Below are 20,862 nucleotides of genomic sequence, written 5' to 3'. Positions count from 1 at the left end.
GAAGCACATGATACAATATTGCTTGCACAGTGAAATCCTTATAGGGTAATCAAACGATAAAAAATTAAGAGCATCCTTAACTTTTGAACACATTGTACAAAATTCCAAGTAAATGACTGAAAGAAAATATAAAACCAAACTTTGGTCATATATATCTTATGTCTCTGGATCTTCAGGTGATCTGGAGGTTAAAGCTTAAGAACAGTAGATGAGAGAGTATATATACATCTTGTGCACTCACTGAATAGCTTTTTCTAATACTATGCTTTTCCGAGGTACCAGGATTATTTTGTACAACAGGTAACAAATTTTTCCAGTGCATGAGAATCTCAATAGCCAAGTGTCCTGAGTATTGAGTTTATTCTATTTCTGTCACTGAGAACTAGTTCCTATAAGATCATAGGTGAATGGATTGGCCAAAAGAAATTATTCTAAATGGAAGCTCTAATTTGTAGCAGTTTATTTATTTGCTGAAGGTCAAATTACTCATAATGTTTGGGGAAAATAAATAGATTTACAGGAACAGGAACAGAACACATGTGTCTGAGATTTTTTTTTTTTTTAATCTATTACCTACTCAATTTTTTTCCTCAACTCTAAAATAGTACAGTAATTCTACTTAAAGAATTAGGAGGCTTAAAGGAGATAATGGAAGAAAAAGTACTCTACAATGTGAAGTATCATTAATACATCCCAGGTCCCTTTGGACCCATTTTCTTTTATTCCTGCTCCCCCACCCACCAGTGATGTTGTCAATGTTGGTTCTCAGAGTTAAGGTGACTGGGAATGAAGGGGAGTCATATATCCTCAACTACCTATTTTATCAATCCTGCTTAAGAAAACACTGCTAGGTAAAAATTAAGAACCCCTTAAATGCTCAAATGGATGTTTTCCTATCAAGAATATAAATTATCCAGGGTTGCCTGGGTGGCTCAGTCAGTTGAGTGTCTGACTCTTAGCTTTAGCTCAGCTCGTGATCTCACAGTTCTTGGGATCGAGACCCGCATCGGGCTCTTCACTCATAGCACAGAACCTGCTTCAGATTCTCTCCCTCCCTCTCTCTTTCTGTCTCTGCCCTGCTCATGCTATCTCTCTCTCAAAATAAACATTAGCAAAAAAGAATACCAATTATCTGATATTTGAAAAAAACTCTCTTCAGTTCATAGGAACTCTATCTCTATGTTTAGGTTTCATTGTTAAAGAGGAAAAATAAACTTCCTTATACCCTGGAACTACTTGAGAATATAACATATTTCCTCTATCATACATTTTTAAGAATTTAACTCACTGAAATAAAATGACAATAATTAAGAAATAGCAAGAGAGTCCCCATAAACAACACAAATGTTGGGTAAGATTATGAGAAAGAAAATCCAGGAGCTGTTCACATTGATCTTAAAAAAAATAGGTTTGAGCCCAAATGTCCACCGACTGATGAATGGATAAAGAAGATGTGGTATTATATACAATGGAATATTACTTGGCAACCAAAGAGAATGAAATCTTGCCATTTGCAATAACCTGGATGGAACTAGAGTTTATCATGCTAAGCGAAATAAGTCAGTCAGATAAAGATAAGTATCTGATTTCACTCATATGTGAAATTTAAGAAACAAAAGAGATGAACATAGGGGAAGGGAAGGAAAGATAAGATAAAAACAGAGAGGAAGGCAAATCATAAGAGACTCTTAAATAAAGAGAACGGCAAACCCTATCAAAATAACACCAGCATTCTTCAGAGAGCTAGAACAAACAATCCTAAAATTTGTATGGAACCAGAAAAGACCCCACATAGCCAAAGCAATCCTGAAAAAGAAAACCAAAGCTGGAAGCATCACAATTCCAGACTTCAAGCTGTGATCATCAAGACAGTATGGTACTGACACAACAACAGACACATAGATCAATGGAACAGAATAGAGAACCCAGAAATGGACCCACAAACATATGGCCAACTAATCTTTGACAAAGCAGGAAAGAATATCCAAGGAAAAAAGACAGTCTCTTCAGTAAATGGTGTTGGGAAAACTGGACAGCAACGTGCAGAAGAATGAACCTGGACCACTTTCTTACACTATACACAAAAATAAACTCAAAATGGATGAAAGACCTAAATGTACAGAGGAAACCATCAAAATCATAGGGGAGAAAACAGGCAAAAACCTCTTTGACTTTGGCCACAGCAACTTCTTACTCAACATGTCTCTGGAGGCAAGGCCAAAATGAACTATTGGGACCTCATTAAGATAAAAATCTTCTTGCAGAACAAGTTACTTGCAATCCAAGGTTTACTGTATATATACTTTTTCTTTTATTCCTTCACTGTATCCTTTGCTGGAATAAATCTTAAGCCATGACAGTAAAAAAAAAAAAAATAAAAAAAAAATAAAGATAAAAATCTTTTTGAAGGAAGTGAAAGAAACAGTGAAGGAAACAATCAGCAAAACTAAAGGCAAGTGATGGAATGAGAGAAGATATTTGCAAATGACATAACAGATAAAGGATTAGTATCCAAAATCTATAAAGAGCTTATCAAAATCAACACCCAAAAACCAAACAATCCAGTGAAGAAATGGGCAAAAGGCATGAATAGACACTTTTCCAAAGAAGATGTACAGATGGCTAACAGACACATGAAAAAATGTTCAACATCACGCATCATCAGGGAGCTACAATCAAAACCACAGTGAGATACCACCTCACACCTGTCAGAATGGCTAACCTTAACAACTCAGGCAAGAACAGCTGTTGGCAAGGATGAGGAGAAAGAGGAACCCTTTCGCCCTACTGGTGGGAATGCAAACTGTTGCAGCCATTCTGGAAAACATTACGGAGGTACCTCAAAAAATGAACAATAGAACTACCCTATGACCCAGCAGTTGCACTACTAGGTATTTATCCAAATGATACAAAAATGCTGATTCAAAGGGGCACATGCACCCCAATGTTTATAGCAACACTATCAACAATAGTCAACATATGGAAAGTGTCCAAATGTCATTGACTGATGAATAGATAGTGAAGATGTGGTATATATATTCAATGGAATATTATTTGCTAATCAAGAAGGATGAAATCTTGCCATTTGCAATAACATGGATGGAATTAGAATGTATTATGCTAAGTGAAATAAGTCAGAGAGAGACAAATATCATGATTTCACTCGTGGAATTTGAGATACAGAACAGATGAACATAGGAGAAGGAAAGCAAAAATAATATAAAAACAGAGAGGCAGACAAACCATAAGAGATTTTAAATATGGAGACAAACTGAGGGTTGCTGGAGGGGTGTTGGGTGTGGGGGAAGGGCTAAAAGGCTGAGGGGCATTAAGGATAACACTGGTTGGGATGAGCACTGGGTGTTATATGTAAGTGATGAATCACTAAATTCTACTCCTGAAAAAAAAAAAAAAAAAAAAGAACAAACTGAGGATTGCTAGGGTGTTGGGTGGGGTACTTTTAAAAAGTAAATAAAGCGGGGCGCCTGGGTGGCGCAGTCGGTTAAGCGTCCGACTTCAGCCAGGTCACGATCTCGCGGTCCGTGAGTTCGAGCCCCGCGTCGGGCTCTGGGCTGATGGCTCAGAGCCTGGAGCCTGTTTCCGATTCTGTGTCTCCCTCTCTCTCTGCCCCTCCCCCGTTCATGCTCTGTCTCTCTCTGTCCCAAAAATAAATAAAAACGTTGGAAAAAAAAAAATTAAAAAAAAAAAAAAGTAAATAAAGCTACTAAAATGTGAAAAAAAATAGGTTTGAAAATCACCACTCCACTCTAGTTCAGTGAAGCTTTTGCTGAGATTTTTTAGATAGGGAAGGGAATAATCAATCACTAACAGAACTTTTGTAAAACATACCTGTAGAAGTAAAAGTCAAGATGGGCTAAATTTATTCTGACCATTGATGTAGCAACATAAACAGCCCTTAAATTGTTCATTTTTCCAGTAGAAAATTCCCTTCCTGGAGCCCTCAGTATTGAATTACACCCAAGCTAATTCAAACCGAAGTTTATTTGGAAAGTAAAAGCACAAAATAACTCTTGTCCTTCTATAGATCTTCAGTAAACAAGAAAAGAGTATGTGTTTGAAGAAAATTTCTGTCTATCTACGACTCAAAATAAGGAGTGGTATTTTTTGCTGACTTGGTTATTGAAGAACTCTTTTAATGAAATTCAGCTTTGTTTTATAAATAATGCAGTGCTTGCTTGTGATTAGGTGAACCTAATCGGATACCCAGTGAGAGAGGATATTGCCAGCAAACCCTTACTATTAGGAATAAACAATATTGCACATTTTTCAAGTGGAGGGCTATGAGTGGTACTAGATTAAGTAAACCACTGTAGATGCTAGAAATCCCTTTCCTCAATGGATCAGGACTCTTTGTTAACACCGAGCATCTTCCCTGGCTTGATTCATGGTTGGCAGGGATTTGTGGTTGGCCATGAATCCCTGTCCTAAGCCTCATGGTTCTGCAGTTGCAGACAGGTTCTCGGAGCACAGGGCATAAAAAGGCCTTTTCCCTCATAGTGCTTATATCTGTTTCTTATATCTGTTTTTTATTTCCTTCTCACTGATTATTTTTGTTTTTGAGTTTGGTGTGGATTTATATTGTTTCTGATTTTAAAAAAAAAAAAGAGAGAGAGAGAGAGAGGGAGAAAGAGAAACATTTTTGTACTCAGTGAAATTGAAAGTGCATGACTATTTATTTAAGTGACAGTGGATCATGAGGGAACGTAAAGTTTGAGAAGGTGGGCTGAGAGCCAGTGCTGAGGGCAGTTGCTTGACCGTGCAGATGGGTGCAACAGGAGATGGGTGAGCCCATGGTGGAAGATCTTATTGAATTTAGACTGTCCTTTCCCATACATAGGTAGTGGTTTCACCTCACATATTTGTTTCAAGGGCTCCCAAGCCTAAAGAATCAAGGAAAAGATCAAGGTTTAAGAAGACAGATGTCCCCGGAAAGCTTTCTGTTACAGCTGGTCAGCAGGGAAATGAGAACTGCTCTCACTGCGTTCATTGGACATCCCTTAAATCTTTGGGAAGTCAGAGAGCTTTGCTCAACATCTTCACCTGCACAAAAAAAATAAAAAATCTGTAGAAGAATTTGAGTGCTGGCAGTGATATCCTCTCTGTAACCACTTCTAAAATCATTCTTAGACATAAGCTTCTCAGGAGACTTTTGTGGGTATGTAGTGAATGAACAGGTACAAGAGCATTCTGTCTCTCATCATAGCTCTTGATGTGCCATAGTGGCATCTCAGAGAAAGAGAGCCAAGGACTTGCTGTCCCTCAGGCCAAGGACTTGCCATACTTCAGGATTGTGAAGCTTGGGGTTGTGGGGCTACCACCAGGGACCTCAGGTTGTCTTTGCCTGAGTAAAGGTGACCAGAGATAAGCGAACAATAGTGCCATGTGCTGGCCCAGCATGTTTTCTTTTCCCCAACTTCCTCTCATAATATCTCTCTCCCTCCAACAATCTCTGCAGCCACTGAGAGTAATTAGGGCTTTCCAGCTTTGGGAGGGCATAACATGTCTGTGAAGAGTCCTTGACGGTCATGAGGAGCATTACCTGTAATGTCTTCCTGAAAATACTAGTCTTAGAGATGTTCATCGTGTTCATCGCTGCTCTAAAAGGGAGTAGGGAAGGGGCGCCTGGGTGGCGCAGTCGGTTAAGCGTCCGACTTCAGCCAGGTCACGATCTCGCGGTCCGGGAGTTCGAGCCCCGCGTCAGGCTCTGGGCTGATGGCTCAGAGCCTGGAGCCTGTTTCCGATTCTGTGTCTCCCTCTCTCTCTGCCCCTCCCCCGTTCATGCTCTGTCTCTCTCTGTCCCAAAAATAAATAAACATTGAAAAAAAAAATTTAAAAAAAAAAAAAAAAAAGGGAGTAGGGAAGGATTGTATGGTCAAATAAACCTAGGAAACTTTGGGTTAAGCAAAGGTTTAAAAAGACAAACCATGAGACTTGTCTTGTCAGCCTTTTAAATAGGACCCCCTTCTGCTCCCAAATATAACTGATCTTAGAAGGTGTGGAACAGAGTGGGAGAGGCCAAGCATGTCATTTGATTGTCAAGAGACTTGACAAGTACACATCCTATTTTTATTTGGGCCTTATCTTAGCTTTCCTACATTAACAGGCAGCTTCACAGGCTTATTCTGAGTACTCTGGGTGACAGAGATGGAGTGAACCTCTTAGTCTGCTAAATATTCTGCTCTAAATATAGCAGAAACAACTAAACTATGTAGCTGTGTGGATTTACCTTCTTTATGGTTTTGAGTTATGGAAGTAAATTGATTCCCTTCCCTCCTTAATCAGCATAAATTTGACTTCCTGATGTATCCCCAGTCCTCCTTTACATTTGCTTTTGAACATTGGGAATGCCATTTTCACTTCCTTGTGCATTACTTAATTTTTTTGAAAGTGTTTGTCTGGATTTTCATTCTGAGAACTCTCTCAGGCCAGTTGGCACCCAAATTATAATAGGAGGAGAGAAAGGGGGTAAAATGGAAAAAGAGAGCCAAGATGAAAAGCCATTTCGGGAGTAAAGTTTATTTTTATGGGAAAATCGTGTGTATTATCCTTTCCCAATAATGGCAGTCTGACTCATCTTCCAATCCAAATATGTTCATGAAGATGCCCTCATCCGAAGAACCCCCAGCGTCTTATGTACATAGTGGGCATTATATGGGCAGCTGGTCAGCAGTCCTACCAGCCCAGAAACTCAGAAGTGGTGAGGCAATAGGGGTTTTCTGTCAAAGCAAATTGAAAGTAATTGTAGGATCCAAAGGACTAAAATTTGGTTAAACCTGATAGATTTGTATACTGTTTATTTTTGCATCATTTGAGGGTTATTTACATATACCCCTGTCAAATATGTACTTCTCAGCCACATTTATATGCCTGCAGCTGCATACATAATTAAAATTTCACGTGGACAACCCATTAAAATAAAGGAAGAATTCAGTGTTTTGTTTGGGTTGTGACATTCCTAGGGTGGAGGAGGGAGGAAAACAAGCAAATTGTTGTGCCCACCTTAGGAGTTTTTGAACAATCCTGGCTTAATATCTCTAATTTTTCAGGTTGTATCCTCGCCACGCCAGTGCCCTGAACAACCTCGGAACGCTGACAAGAGACACAGCAGAGGCAAAGATCTACTATCAGAGGGCTCTCCAGCTAAATCCACAGCACAACCGAGCTCTTTTCAATCTTGGGAATCTCCTCAAGTAAGTACAAGGTGGACCTTCGATTAGGTGCGCTGGTCATTTTAGGCACCCCTTTCTTTCTCAACACTCATTTGGTCGTGCTTCAGTCCTCTTCTTAGAGTAGGATAATAAACGTTTCCAAGCTTTGAGAAGAGGTCATATTCGTCTAAATTAACTCTATCCCTTATCAGTCAAAGAGAGTATTTCCCTAGAGTGTCTCTCTGGACATGTTAGTTCTGAGATATGTTCACAGATTGTCTGTGGAGGGGTAGGAATAGGGAAGGGCTCCTTGGTCAGGTAAACTTAGGAAATGCCAAGTTAGACAAGGATGACTCCCCTCTTGCAAGAACCTTTAATATCCTAAATGCCCCGTGAATCTTGAAGAAGGCAATATGGAATACGACATTTCCCAATTTTTTTTTGGAAAGGTGTTTCCCAGGTATTCCATGAGTATACCTTGTAAAAGTACTTATCCACGAAGAGCAATCTGCTCTAAAACTGTAGGCAAATGACAGAACCAGAGCTTGTGTTCAGTGTGTACTAACAGTAAAAAACAAAGTAAGGTCTGCCTGGACTTAGTGATGGTAAGTCTTACTCTTAGGAAGACCTGCCGGGTATAGTCACCAGTCACCGGGTACTGTCACTGCCCAGTAAAAGGTTGATTAGTGTCACTGAAGACTGAAGCACACAGGGATAATTTTGCATCTTGTCTTTTTATTAATACAGAGTCTTGGTATGTTGGTGATGGTACATCAGAAGCAGAAATAGGATGAAAATGTTTGGAATGAGATTGTAGTGATGCTCGTTAGGATGCTGACAGTCCACACACTTACTGAATTGGTTTCCACGTCTCTAAATTTCTAGAGTGCTCATCTGGTACTTTTAAAGCGAATGGTTTGCTTTGTTCTTTTGGCCTCTCCCTAACAGGATTGTCTTTTTTTTTTTTTTTTTAATGTTTATTTGTTTATTTTTGAGAGAGAGAGATGGAGAAGGAGAGAGAAAATCCCAAGTAGGCTCCACACTGTCAGCTCAGAGCCAGATGTGGGGCTCAAACTCAGGAATTATGAGACCATGACCTGAGCTGAAACCAAGAGTAACTGACTGAGCCACCCAGGTGCTCCAGCAGGATTGTCCTCTAATTATCTCAGTAACTCAGTGTGATGCAGCTTCTCCACCTTCTTGTTTACTCCTTTAATTTTACATATATAGATAGATAATAGTCCTTTCTCCTAATGTGTGTGTTAATGTGTGTTTTTATCTAATCTCGTTTGGACAGAAGCATTGGGTGGATTAATCACAGAACATTCTAATATGGTATGATGTGATAGGTACCATCCTGAATCTGAAGGGTTTTTTTGTTTGTTTTTTTAAGTTTATTTATTTATTTTGAGAGAGAGAGAGAGAGAGAAATAGTGAGAGGGGGAGGGAGAGAGAGAATCCCAAGCAGGCTCTGTACTGTCATCACAGAGCTGGATGTGGGGCTCGAACTCACAAACCATGAGATCAGGACCTAAGCTGGAATCAAGAGCCAGATGCTTAATCAACTGAGCCACCCAGGTACCCCCTGAGTCTGAAGTTTTATGTTTAGAAATGGCTTTATCCACTTATAGGAGCACAAAATCAAGGAAGACTATACAAAAATAAGTAAATGTGAGGAAAATACACTTAAAATGAAAGAAATAAAACTGTAAGTCAGCAAAAAACAAATGGAATTTTTGAATCAGATAATTTATTGTTACAACTTGATACAAATTGAGATTGATGAAAAACAACAACTATGAATGAAATGGTACACACTGTGACAGAAAAACCATTTTATTACCAGTTAGCTCCCATTAAAAATAATAACAAATCAAGAGATATGGGGAAAATGAGTTCTCTGTTATTGCAGATAACTAGTTGCAGGTCAATAGAGTGCTTTTATATTACTCTGCTATTTTTGTGAGCTCTTATTTCTTTATGTGAAGCTCTATGGACTCATTTTTTTAAAGTCATTGTTGGGTCTGTTTATGTCCTAACTTCGAGCCCAAGTAACTTAATGGCTGGATAAAGTCCTATCAGTGTCTTTTGGGGTAACTGGATTACATCGTATTGATTTTAAAGACCATATGAGTATTTGTTCCCCCAAAGAGCCAGCTTTAATGACAGTTCTTGTTAGGAATGATGTCCTGCAGTTATGGTTACAATATTGTGCTGAATGGGCCTCTACTTGAAAATAATGGTTAGACGGTCCTTAAATTTCATCTTGCCAAGACCTGAACAAGAGATGCACACTCTAACCTTCCTTTTTCAATTCACATATTATTCCACTATTAGCTTGAATGAGTATCTGTGAGTTAAAAGGATAAGGGATTATTTTTTGGAGCATGGCAATGGCTACTCTTCACAGTAGGAGGGATTCCTGGATACTGAGCATCGGACTTTTTCTCTCTTTGTCAGAGATTTTGTCAAAATCAACTTTTGATGATTATCCAAACCAAAGACAATGCTTTACATTTGTGTAAGACTGTACTTTTCTGAGTGCATGTTTTTTTGAGGAGGCTCTCCTCGTGACTCCTTAAAGTAGACAGGGAAGAAGAGGAAACCAGGGTCCTGCGAAGTTGAGTGCTTTGTACAAAGTCACCATTGTTTGCCTTTTGTTCTTTTCATTTACACCAGAAAGCAGAGTGGCTGTATCTATGTAGATTCCTTTTACAATTCAGTAGAATAAAATCATGCTAATAGCTAACATTTATATAATACTGTCCGGTTTACAGATAAGTGTTTTCATATGCATTATTTAATCTTTAATCTATTGTGAGAGGTATTATCATCTGCATCCCCGTTTTACACATGGAGAAACCAAGGCTCAGAGATCTCATGTGACATTGGCCTAGGCCTTGTCAGACCTAGGACTGAATGCCTGCCCTTGGATTCCTATTCTATTCACTTACCTTGACCCATGCTACCCAAATACCTCTCCAATCCAAGAATTACTTCATATTCAGCTATTTGACAGCATGTGATTGCCTTCTGGGAGAAAGACCCGTCATGGTTTTTTTGGGGGGGGGAGGATAGTGACATTTGTTTACATTATATCCCTCAGTAGCAGAGAGAGGAAACTCAGAAAATAGAGTTAATCCACATTTAGTTAACTCTGAGTTTCATTTCTACTTAACCTTAATATATGTCTGCTACTAGCAGTGGGTCAAAGACATAAATAAATAAATAAATACATAAATAAATAAATAAATAAATAAGAATATTTTAAATTTTGTTTGATTTGATCCATTTTGCTATTTAAGATTTTTGCCCTATCTGTTTCTCATCAGGCAGCTAATTTTTTAAATTGTGCCCTTTTTTGTAATCTAGAACTTAATATGCATTCTGAGAACCCAAGCACCTATTTAGGCACAAGTGTTAGATTTGCTCATCGCTGAGAGCAGGGCACTGTCATCATTCCTATTTTATAAATGAAGAGACTAAGGCTTGGAGAAGTAATGTGCCAAGGTCCCTTAGCGAAGTAACAGAAGGCATGGGAATTGAACCTAGAGCTGTCTGACCACACTCGACTGCCTCCTTGTGGCTTGCCTCAAAACTGGGATACAGCCTAGAGCCACATCGCCCAATGGAAATGTAATGACAGCCAGAATCTGTGACTTAAAATTTTCAAGCAGCCATATTTCAGAACATAAAAATGTGGAATTATTATAATAATGCATTCTATTTAACCCTGTATATCCAAAATATTGTCATTTTAGTGTGTAATACGTATTAAAAATTAATTTTAAAATTGAACACGTAAAAATATTACTGAGCTAGTGTGTATTTCTTTACAATTAATCTTTGAAACCCAGTGTATGTTTCTTACTTTCAGACTAGTCATATTTCAAGTGTTCAGTAACCACGTGTGGTTAGTGGCTGCTGTATTGCACAGCATAGACCTTTATTAATGACTTTGACTTTGAGAGAAATTAAGTCTTTGTCCAGGCCAGAAGCTCTAAATAAAATGTGATTCTGTCAGACCATCCCAGAAATCGTGTGGCACTGAGGACAAATGTCACTTGAATTCTTGGAATTATATGACATATAGCTTTAGACCTGTTCATAGCAATAGATTTCAATGAATGCTATCCAAATATATTTGGCCTCTTTCATGACCATTTCACTGGACTTTGAAGCTAATTTATTATGATTCTGTGCAGCATATGTACAGTGTGACAGATTGATACGGAGCAGCTATCCATGCCAGCATTCTTAATTTATATTAATTATTGTTGGCTTTGCTTGAAGCCTAAAACATAAAAGAAAATAGGCAAGATTAGCATAAACTTTTCATGGTTGAAAAGAGCAGAAGTCCCTGATGGCTCAAGAGAATATAATCGGATATTTACATTCAGGGCGTAGGAAAATATTTTTGTGACTGCTTGGGGAAAATAGCTGCTAGTGTTTGTTACTGAAACAGAATATGAAAAGACCCTCTTAAAGAATTATATAGCATACCTCCCTCATTGCCAGAACTACCTTCTATTCACATGAGAGGATTTGGGTGTTAATGGGTATTATAATAAATATTATAATCCAAATTTAGAAGAAAGTGAAATGGGATATCCAGTAATTGAACTATATATAAGTTGAATTTGGGAAAAAATACGTTTGATTTTCTTTAGTCTGGTCCTTTAGAAAATTAAATTCTGAAGAATAAAAGGACATGGAAAGAAGGGTGACCATTATCTTTGAATAAATTTAAATGTTTGGGATAAATTTCTTTATAGCTTTGATACTAGCTACACCACCTTTTATTTTATAAAAAGGAATTGATACATTCAAGATGGTAGTTCTCTTCTCTCCTTTTCAACTGAAGCCTCTGGGAATTCAAAATGCCAGCCCATTGGATAAAGAAAAGCTTTTGGAGTTCCTTTCCGCTACATTAGGATGTCAGCTTTGGGTGGGCAAGTTCTGCACCCTTTCCTTCTAGTGAAATCTCACTCCTTGCCCCCACCGCCATAGTGATCTGTTAGTATTCATGGTACTTCCAACCTTATTTATGTGTAGTCTCAATCCCATTACAGCCCCTCCCCAACTTAATCAGTCACCCACTTCTTCTGCCAGCTTTTCCCCTAGACCCTCTGGTTCTACTCTACCTTGGGCACCCACCAACGTGGCCATGCCATGGGATTTTTACACAGACCTTTTTACTTTGTATCACCTAAATTCTGATGTTCCTCTTTGACCTTAACCTCTTACCTCTCCCCCCTCTCACCTTTCACCCTCTGTCGTCCCTACTAACCCTCTGATGGGGTCATGATTTTGACCTGCCACCTTCTAACTCTTCTCTGTGTTCAGTTGTCTTCTTTAAAAAAAAGTTTTTTTACGTTTATTCATTTTTGAAAGACAGAGACAGAGCTCAAGCAGGGGTGGAGCAGAGAGAGAGGGGGACACAGAGTCTGAAGCAGGCTCCAGGATCTGAGCTGTCAGCACAGAGCCCGAAGTGGAGCTCGAACTCACCAACCACGAGATCATGACCTGAGCCGAAGTCGGATGCTCAACTGACTGAGCCACCCAGGCGCCCTCCAAGTTGTCTTCTTTTAAGACCTTAGTATTGTTGTGCCTTCCACGACCAGTGTTACTCCCCCCTTACTCCCTCATTCCTACCGACCCTGCTCTTCTCCATTATTAGAATCTCTGTTCTCTCTGATTTTTATATTCATAATTTATAATCTCATCTCTAATTTATCTATTTCACTCATGCATGTGACATCAACATAGACTCTTTCACACCTTGACTATCATTTACTTGCCTGACCAAGCTCCTAACTCAGTGTACCCCATTGCCTGCATTTTGCTTTCTGTAGATCAATATTTCTCAACTCGTTTTCATTATTAGCCCCCACCCTCACCCTCGAAGACTTTTAAAGCATTTTTTCCTAATCACCTCCATCCCTAATGAATATTCAAGAATAAGATTTGTTACATAGGGGTTGAGCTTTGGGAGACCACAAACCATTGTCCTATCTAATTTTATTTTTTATATGTAATCTAATATTGTTTTCACAGCACTACCTCCAATCCAAGAAGCAATTTTCACCTCTGTCAGGAATGTATGCTCTAGACTGTCATGTAATCTGTCAAGCGTTAGGGATGAAAAACAAAGCTAACAAAACTCTGAAGAGAGCATTGTGAAACCAAACAGGGTCAGGAGTTAAAGCTGCTAGAGATTCATCCCTTATGATCCTATAATATCTCCTTTTTTTTTCCTTTTCCTAATACATGTATCCTTCTTCCCCTCCTCCGTGTTCATAAACACACGCAGAAGATGACATCATCCCTTACTTTTACTAAGAACATTCAAGTCATTCAGGGTCAATTTTTTCAGCTTCCCTTCTTCCTATCTCAAAATTCCCTGCATGTCGACAGACTATCTCTTCTTTTACTCTTCCAAGGGAGGAGACACTGTCTTGCCTCCTTAACAAGGCCAGTGTTTACATCTTATTTATGTGTTGTTTATTTGTATTTTTTTTAGGTTGTGGCATAATTACCATGGAAAAAATTCACAAATCTGTATTTTGACAATTCTATATACTTTCATAATTACCTCCAGGATAACATAGAACATTCCCATCACTCCAGAAAGACCCCTCGTGCCTCTTTCCAGTAATTTCTCCCCCCTCGAGGCAGTCATTCTGATTCTTTTCACCATAGATTAGTTTAGCCTGTTTTAGAGCTTCATTGAAAGTTGATCCTTAATATGTACTTTTTGGCTTCTGGATATTTTTACTCATCATAGTGTTTTGAGTCTTATTCATGTGGTTCCATATTACATTCTTTTATTGCTGAGTAGTATTCCATCATGTTAATATACTGTAACTTTGTTTATCCATTTTCTTGTGGCTGAATACTTGGTTTGTTTGCAGGTTTGAGTGATTATGAATATTCATGTTATGACTGTTCAGGTCCCCCAGTCTTTGTACGTTCATTTCTTGTAGGTGAACGTCTAGGAGTAGAATTGTGGGTAAGTAAATGTATCTTTAATGTTTTAAGAATCTGCCAAACTGTCCTTTAGAGTAATTGTACCACTTGCACTCCTATCAACAATGGTAAGAGATCCATATGCTTCGTACCCTAACATTTGGTATTGTCAGTCTTTTTTATTTTAGCCATTAGTAGGCATTAGTGCAAAATCCACATGTGTTCTTGATTTTATTTCTTTCCCCTTCCCCCATGCATTATTGTGGGCTGTCTCTTAGGTCTTCAGATTTTTCCCATTCCACAAATTTCTGTATCCCACTCCCCCACACAAGGTTCCTCCAGAGAATCTTTCTCAGTTCAGCTATTCCCTCAAGCTGTTCTCCTAACTCTTTCTGAAATTTCTCTTGTCAATTGGCAAGAGTGGTTAGCATTTGGTGCTTCTCCTTCCTCCTCACCTGTTCGTTCAGCTCTCATTCCCCTGATGTCTCTGAAGTGAAGAATATGACAATGTTGGCCTCCTCCTGTTTTGAAGCTCTTTATTTCATCTTTTCCTTCTATTTCTAACACCTGCTCCTCTCCCACCTTCCCTATAAATTGAGGGGTGCCTGAGAGATTCACTGATTGCCCATTATGTACACACACAGAGTCCAAATGTCTTAGCATTTAGGACTTTCCATAAATGCTGCCACTTTCCTCCATCTTTCCTACCACCCTCCCATGCCGTGTGAACCGCAGTGCATAGCCGCACTGGCCTCTTGTCAACAAATGTGAAATACAAGCCTGCAAACTTCATTTGAGGGAATATCACGGAGGTTTTAAAGTGAGAACTCTCCTAGTGTATCTAAAATATGGTTTCATTTGCATTTTTATCTTCCGTTCAATGTTTGCACGAAACTGAATTATCTGGGAAATAATGAGAATGTTTACCTATTTCCTCAAGATTTGAAAGTTATTTGTGTATAAACAGATTGCTAATTGTTAAAATATTTTTCTAAGTATCTCTCCCCCACCAAAGCTCTATTCATTCATGCTGGGATTGCTAAATGAATTGAGCATGAGTGAGTTGTTTTAAACCCACAGTATGGTTTGCAAAGAAGCGTCCCTTTCCTCAATCCTTTCTTTGCTGTAATGGCTGCAGTAAACACTGGTGAGGCCAGAAGACAGTCTGTGCAGGAAGCACTGTGAGGGAGAGCAAGCTTTACGGGACCCCTCGTTTTATTTACATTCTCTTAAAGAATTGGAATGTTTTTTCTCTCCCTGCATAAATATTTCTGACAGAGGGTAACTAAACATGCCAGACTGCTTTGTCAAGTGCTAGAGTATCCAGCCGTCCCCCCTGTCCTGAAAATTATCCCCGCTCCTTTAAGCTTCACAAACGTTCCCTGCCCCCATTTGCAGTCTGGTCTCCTTAAGATCCTGTGCCAGGTGCTGACTTGGAGCAGCTCTTCACTGGAGATGTAGCTTAAAGAAGGTACAAGTCAATTTATAAGAATAAAAGAAATGAACAAGGAAGTGTTGAATCACTACACTGTACCCCTGAAGCCAATATAACACTATGTTAACTAACTGGAATTAAAATAAAAACTTGAGGGACGCCTGGGTGGCTGTCAGTTAAACGTCCAACTTTGGCTCAGGTAATGATCTCACGGTTCGTGAGTTCAAGCCCTGTATTGGGCTGTGTGCTGACAGCTCAGAGCGTGGAGCCTGCTTCGGATTCTGTCTCCCCCTCTCTCCGCCCCTCCCCCACTTGCACCCTGTCTCTGTCTCTCTCTCTCTCTCTCTCTCTCTCCCTCTCTCCAAAAATGAATAAACATTTGTAAAAGTTAAAAAAAAACTTTCGAAAAAGAGAGAAATGAGGGTAACCATTGGAAATTTCTCCTAGCATGCATTATGTTACCTTAGGGGACCAAACATCTCAATTTTTTGATCTTAAATCCAGTAGATCAATTTTGTCCTGACACCGAGGCTAAATTTGGAATGTGAGTTGTTAAAGATCGTCAAAGGCTTTCAAGTCTATCTTTAGCCCTGTGTAAACCAGGAGGGGAAACACGAAGGGCAGAAAGAGGAACATGCATGTTCTCTACTTATCTGTGGCCTGCAGGGTCAGGCCAGGAAGCTCCATGGGGACATGAAGCTTGCCTTATAGTCTTCCTCCCGTGTTCCCCTCCCTCTAGGACCCAGCCTGCTGCTTTCATACGGTACCACCTGTCTGCCGGGAAGCATTGCAGGGCTCTCTGCCCCCAACTTTTCTGCTACCTCTCCTCCAACAGGTGACTAGCCTGTGAATAACTGACACTTGAATGATGAATTACTAAGCTCTTCCTCAGGCCTCACACACCTACCCACTCAGGGTGGGCAGGGGACAGGCACTATCACTCTCCCATTACAGACGGAACCGGGCTGCCAGGGTTGGGAGCAGTAAGCTCTGTGAAGTGGGAACTCAGTAGCCAGCACTTTCTGTTACATCTGTCACGCTGTGTCTGCGTCTCTCCTCAGGACCAGGAGCTGTAGAACTTAGTGAGTTTGGATCTATACACCGTGTAGCAGTGTGTGACCTTGGGAAAACAATGTTATTTTTTGCTGCCTCTAATTACTCACTTACAAAGTGGAAATAATACTGTGACTTCTTTTCATGAGTACTAAATATGAGAATGCATATAAGTACTTAACATAGGACCTAGACCCCCATGAAGACGAAATAAGTTTTAGCTATTATTAATTATTAGCCCAGGGACATAATTTCCCACTGCCAATTTGAAGCTCAGCTTCTTGGTATGAAATTAATAATGAATCAGAAGTAGATAACGCATTTTCCACCCCTGCAATTGAACAGCTTTGGGCAATATTCAACCTCCTTGAGACTCAGTCTCCTTTTTGAAATAAGGGGTGGGAGCAGGCGATCCCGTAAATCTCTGTAGCTGCAAGAATCTGTGGTTTTAACTATGACTCCAAGTTTCTGATCTCTTCAGTGCAGGGGAAGAGAAAGACCAGAAAGGAACTTGCAAGTCCCTTTTCTCTTCAGATGGAGTAGAAGCACTGGGACAGCATTCTGTTTGTGCTGAGAAGTAAATTGTGAGGCATCCGGTGGCGATTCCAGATGGGAATCTGGCAGAAACGTTGAGGAGCAAGTAGAGCTAACATTTGCTGCATCTGCCCTCGTGCCAGACACTTCTCCAAGCCTGTGTGCCTTTACTGCACCCTAACAGGAGCCTGGGGGGTAGGGATCCATGTGCACGTTTCACAGGTTTGGCCACTGAGGCTCGTGGCGGTAGAACATCTAATCCAGGTCCTACAGCTAATGAGGGCAGAGCTGGGATTTAGACAGCAATCAGCCTGAGCCTAAAACCAGGAATGTGCATTCATCGATTGCATCACCACAGTGACCCCTTGTCTATGGGGTAAATGAATCCTGGCTAAATCAGGCTATACTCAGCTGTCTTCTTCTCCAGGTACCACACTGGGAGCATTGTTTCTATGCATTCCTTCAAATCATGGAAGGGCTTAGCAGAGATATTGTGTGAGCTCCGAAGTGATGCTGGCTTAGGAGTATTTCCCTTCACTTCCTACTCACCTTCGTGCACTCGTGGAACAGAACTGGCTCCGTATGTGCGGGGGCAGGGGCACGATGGGGCAGGCATCCTGCTTTGGGGTTCAGGGCAGCCACCTCATGGAGCTGATCAAGACATCAAGAGCCTTCTATAGCAGTGAAAGGGGAGGGATCCCAGATGAACATTTCCTCAAGACCTACGCTGTGCCAGCTCCTGCATGAGGTCTTTTATGTGAACTGTGTCTCCATCTCTGCTGCTCTGTAACTAGATAGCGTCAGAACTTTCCACCATTCTGTTCCTCAGTTTTTAGCTGGGGAGAGAGGTGTTAAAGGCAACCAAAGATTGACCACTCGCACCGCACAGCGTGGGCACCCTAACTGCCTCCCGGCTGTGGCTGCATTGACCTCAATCTAATCCTGCAAACCCACCTGTGTTGCGGAGGGTGTGAGGTACAGGTGATCTACTCTCTGAATGCTAATTACAGTGATCATAGTTTTGAATTGAAGAGTAAAATTTCTTCATCACTACATAATATGAATCTGTTCTCCAGACAGTTTTCCTGTGTGGCTTCCATAAAAACTCAGTTTTTATGTAGAACTACTAGCGTGAACACCAGTAAACTAGATACTATATTTCCAGGGCATTGCCTAGAGATGTGCTCAGTAAACCTGAACATAAAAGAGGCTGCATAAAGTAAGATCCAATAGAACCATAGAAAATACCAATAGTAGAACCACAGAAAAATGTATGCATTGAAAAGATCATCTGTCAGACATTTACAACTTGACTTTTACAATTCAGTTTTTCAGAAGAGCTGGTCAAGCCTATATGTTCCCCCCAACCCTAAAAAAAAAAAAAAAACATCTTTTTTCCTTTGTGAGAGACATCATTTTGGGACACAACCACAACACAACACTCCAACAATGGAATAGTAATTAAGGGAGCTCCCCAGCACTCCCAAGTTCACACGGTGGTTAATGGGAAATTTTACTGCTGCCAAGTGGATTGCCAATTCCATTTATTTCTGTTGCTGGCATTTCCTAAATTCTCCCAAAATGTCAATACTTTTTCAAAGCAAGCATCTGCTTTTAGTTTAAATGAATATGTCATGAGATTTTAGACAGGAATCCAAAAAGTTTTCTAAATTGACAAACTTAACAGGTCCTTAATTACTAAAAGAAAATATGGTGAAGCCTTATTTGCTTTCGCTAAATATCTGTCATTGAGATGGAGCCAGGAAAGTGAGATGATGCAAATGTTTTTACTTAACACATGAGAAAAACAGCCCCACTGCTATATAACCAAAGGGAAAATTCCCTGTGAAGCTACAAATGTTTAATGGCAAAATTTGCACATTATGAGCAAGATCTAATTTCTACTTAATGTTTCTCTCATGAAATCAATGATGAAGATGTTATTGGTCCCGGGAAGCCCTTCTCAGGACTTTTAGCCTTTTGGAAGGTCCTGGGGGGAACTTGAGAGAGTAGAGTTTTGCTTGCAGATTATTAGGAGATTTTTATTTATGTTGTGATGCCCGCATGGAGGACACAGAAACTAAGACTTGGATGCGGAATAGAGGCATCCACAACAGAGCTTCAATGACAGAGAAACCGCCTCTTCCCATTGCAGTATTTCTCAGTGCCCCCTCCACCTGCCCCCACTTCCAGCCTCCCCATCATCTGGCCAAATCAACTGGCCACTGTGACTGTGTCTTTGGCTCTGATTGTCCCCGGGGAGTCTTCTTTCTTCCTAGCTTTCATCATCCTCTTATATTTCGCCTTATATCCAGGATCAATTGAACAGGCAAATCCCACACAGAGCCAGGGCAGAGTTTCTTAAAGCATAGGCTCAAGACCACCCCCCTCAGCAGAATCACCTAAGGCGCTTATTAAGAATATTGATTCCTGAGCCCTAGCCTGGACATACTGAATCTTAGGAGGCCTGGGATTCTGCATCTAACCGAACACGAAATGATTCTTAGGCACTAAAATTTGAGGACTGCTGATCTAGGGGAAAAGGGAAGACAAAATATTTTAGATCATCGGTCATCCACTAGTGTAGTCTCTTGATACTTCCTTATTTGGTGAATAAGGAAATGGAGGATGCTGAGAGCAATAAATATCACCTGATCCCGGACAGTTTTTTTTTTTAATTTTTTTTAACGTTTTTATTTATTTTTGAGACAGAGAGAGACAGAGCATGAATGGGGGAGGGGCAGAGAGAGAAGGAGACACAGAATCGGAAGCAGGGATCCCGGACAGTTTTACCAACTCCCAGCTTCTCTTACCTATGTAAGGATCCCTAATAGTTCGACCAGTGCCAGTTGAACCCCCTAATGGGAGCTCTGGCAGACCTTAGTGTGACATGAGTTTCCAAAGGGATTCAGACTGTTCCTTTCTGTGACTTCTAACCGAAGGTATGCCCATGGGGTATGTGCTAAGGTTTGATTTTATCCGTTTACTCACCAATTATGGGCTACGTAATTCAAGCTTTTTCTATGTAATTCAGAGAAACAACCTGTGGACTTGGTTACTTCAATCACATGCTTGGTCAATTCAGAGGCAAATGTTATTTCCATATTTTTCCCCTTTTGAATCAACCTGTCAATTTAGTCTAAACGGCTAGCAAAATAGTCCTGTATAGATGGGGCTTACATTGAAAATGGGCTTCTGATTTCCCAAAACTGCTTATGATGGATCCAAAATGAATGTATTAGTAGGTTTTAATACTGGCCCAGGGGTGAGCTGTACTGTGGGAGTACATTGTAATTCCCGCTATTAAGAAATTTTATATGTCTATTTGAAATCTTCTGCCTCTTTTATATCTTTTCATACGGGGATAACTGCCTAAACCTTTCTTTTCTAAGAAGCTTTCCTGGCTTTACTGAGGAAGAGGCTCAGAATTGCTCCTGATTCTTTCTTGCCCAAATATTCACCTTTAGCAACCACCCCTAAAAATTCAGACCCACTCCTTTAAGTGGTTCAGGCATCAGCTGAGTGGATTCGGAACCATCAGCCTGCAATTGCGGTCTTTTCAGCTTGGTGTTTGCCTTTGAATGAGGTTTCCATGGGTAGCGACTGTTTCTTACAAGTGTGATTGTACATTTAGGGCAACATATTCATTTGGGTATTTAATTATGATTTAAGTTGTATTAAAAATCTATTATGGTATCAGAG

At 40.1% G+C, this 20,862-nt stretch overlaps 1 protein-coding gene across 1 annotated transcript in view; it reads left to right on the top strand.

Moving 5' to 3' along the window:
* TMTC1 (transmembrane O-mannosyltransferase targeting cadherins 1) overlaps window positions 1-20,862 on the top strand; it is a 275,547-nt gene that overhangs the window by 213,608 nt on the left and 41,077 nt on the right. Inside the window, exon 12 of the mRNA XM_030322084.1 lies at window positions 7,068-7,211. Within this exon, the coding sequence (XP_030177944.1) occupies window positions 7,068-7,211 (144 nt within the window). The remainder of the gene's footprint in view (window positions 1-7,067; window positions 7,212-20,862) is intronic.

The sequence above is a fragment of the Lynx canadensis genome, chromosome B4 (assembly GCF_007474595.2).
Source record: "Lynx canadensis isolate LIC74 chromosome B4, mLynCan4.pri.v2, whole genome shotgun sequence".
Taxonomy (NCBI): Eukaryota; Metazoa; Chordata; class Mammalia; order Carnivora; family Felidae; genus Lynx; species Lynx canadensis.
Note: the sequence above shows the minus strand (reverse complement) of the source record. Positions and strands in the feature narration are given on the sequence as shown.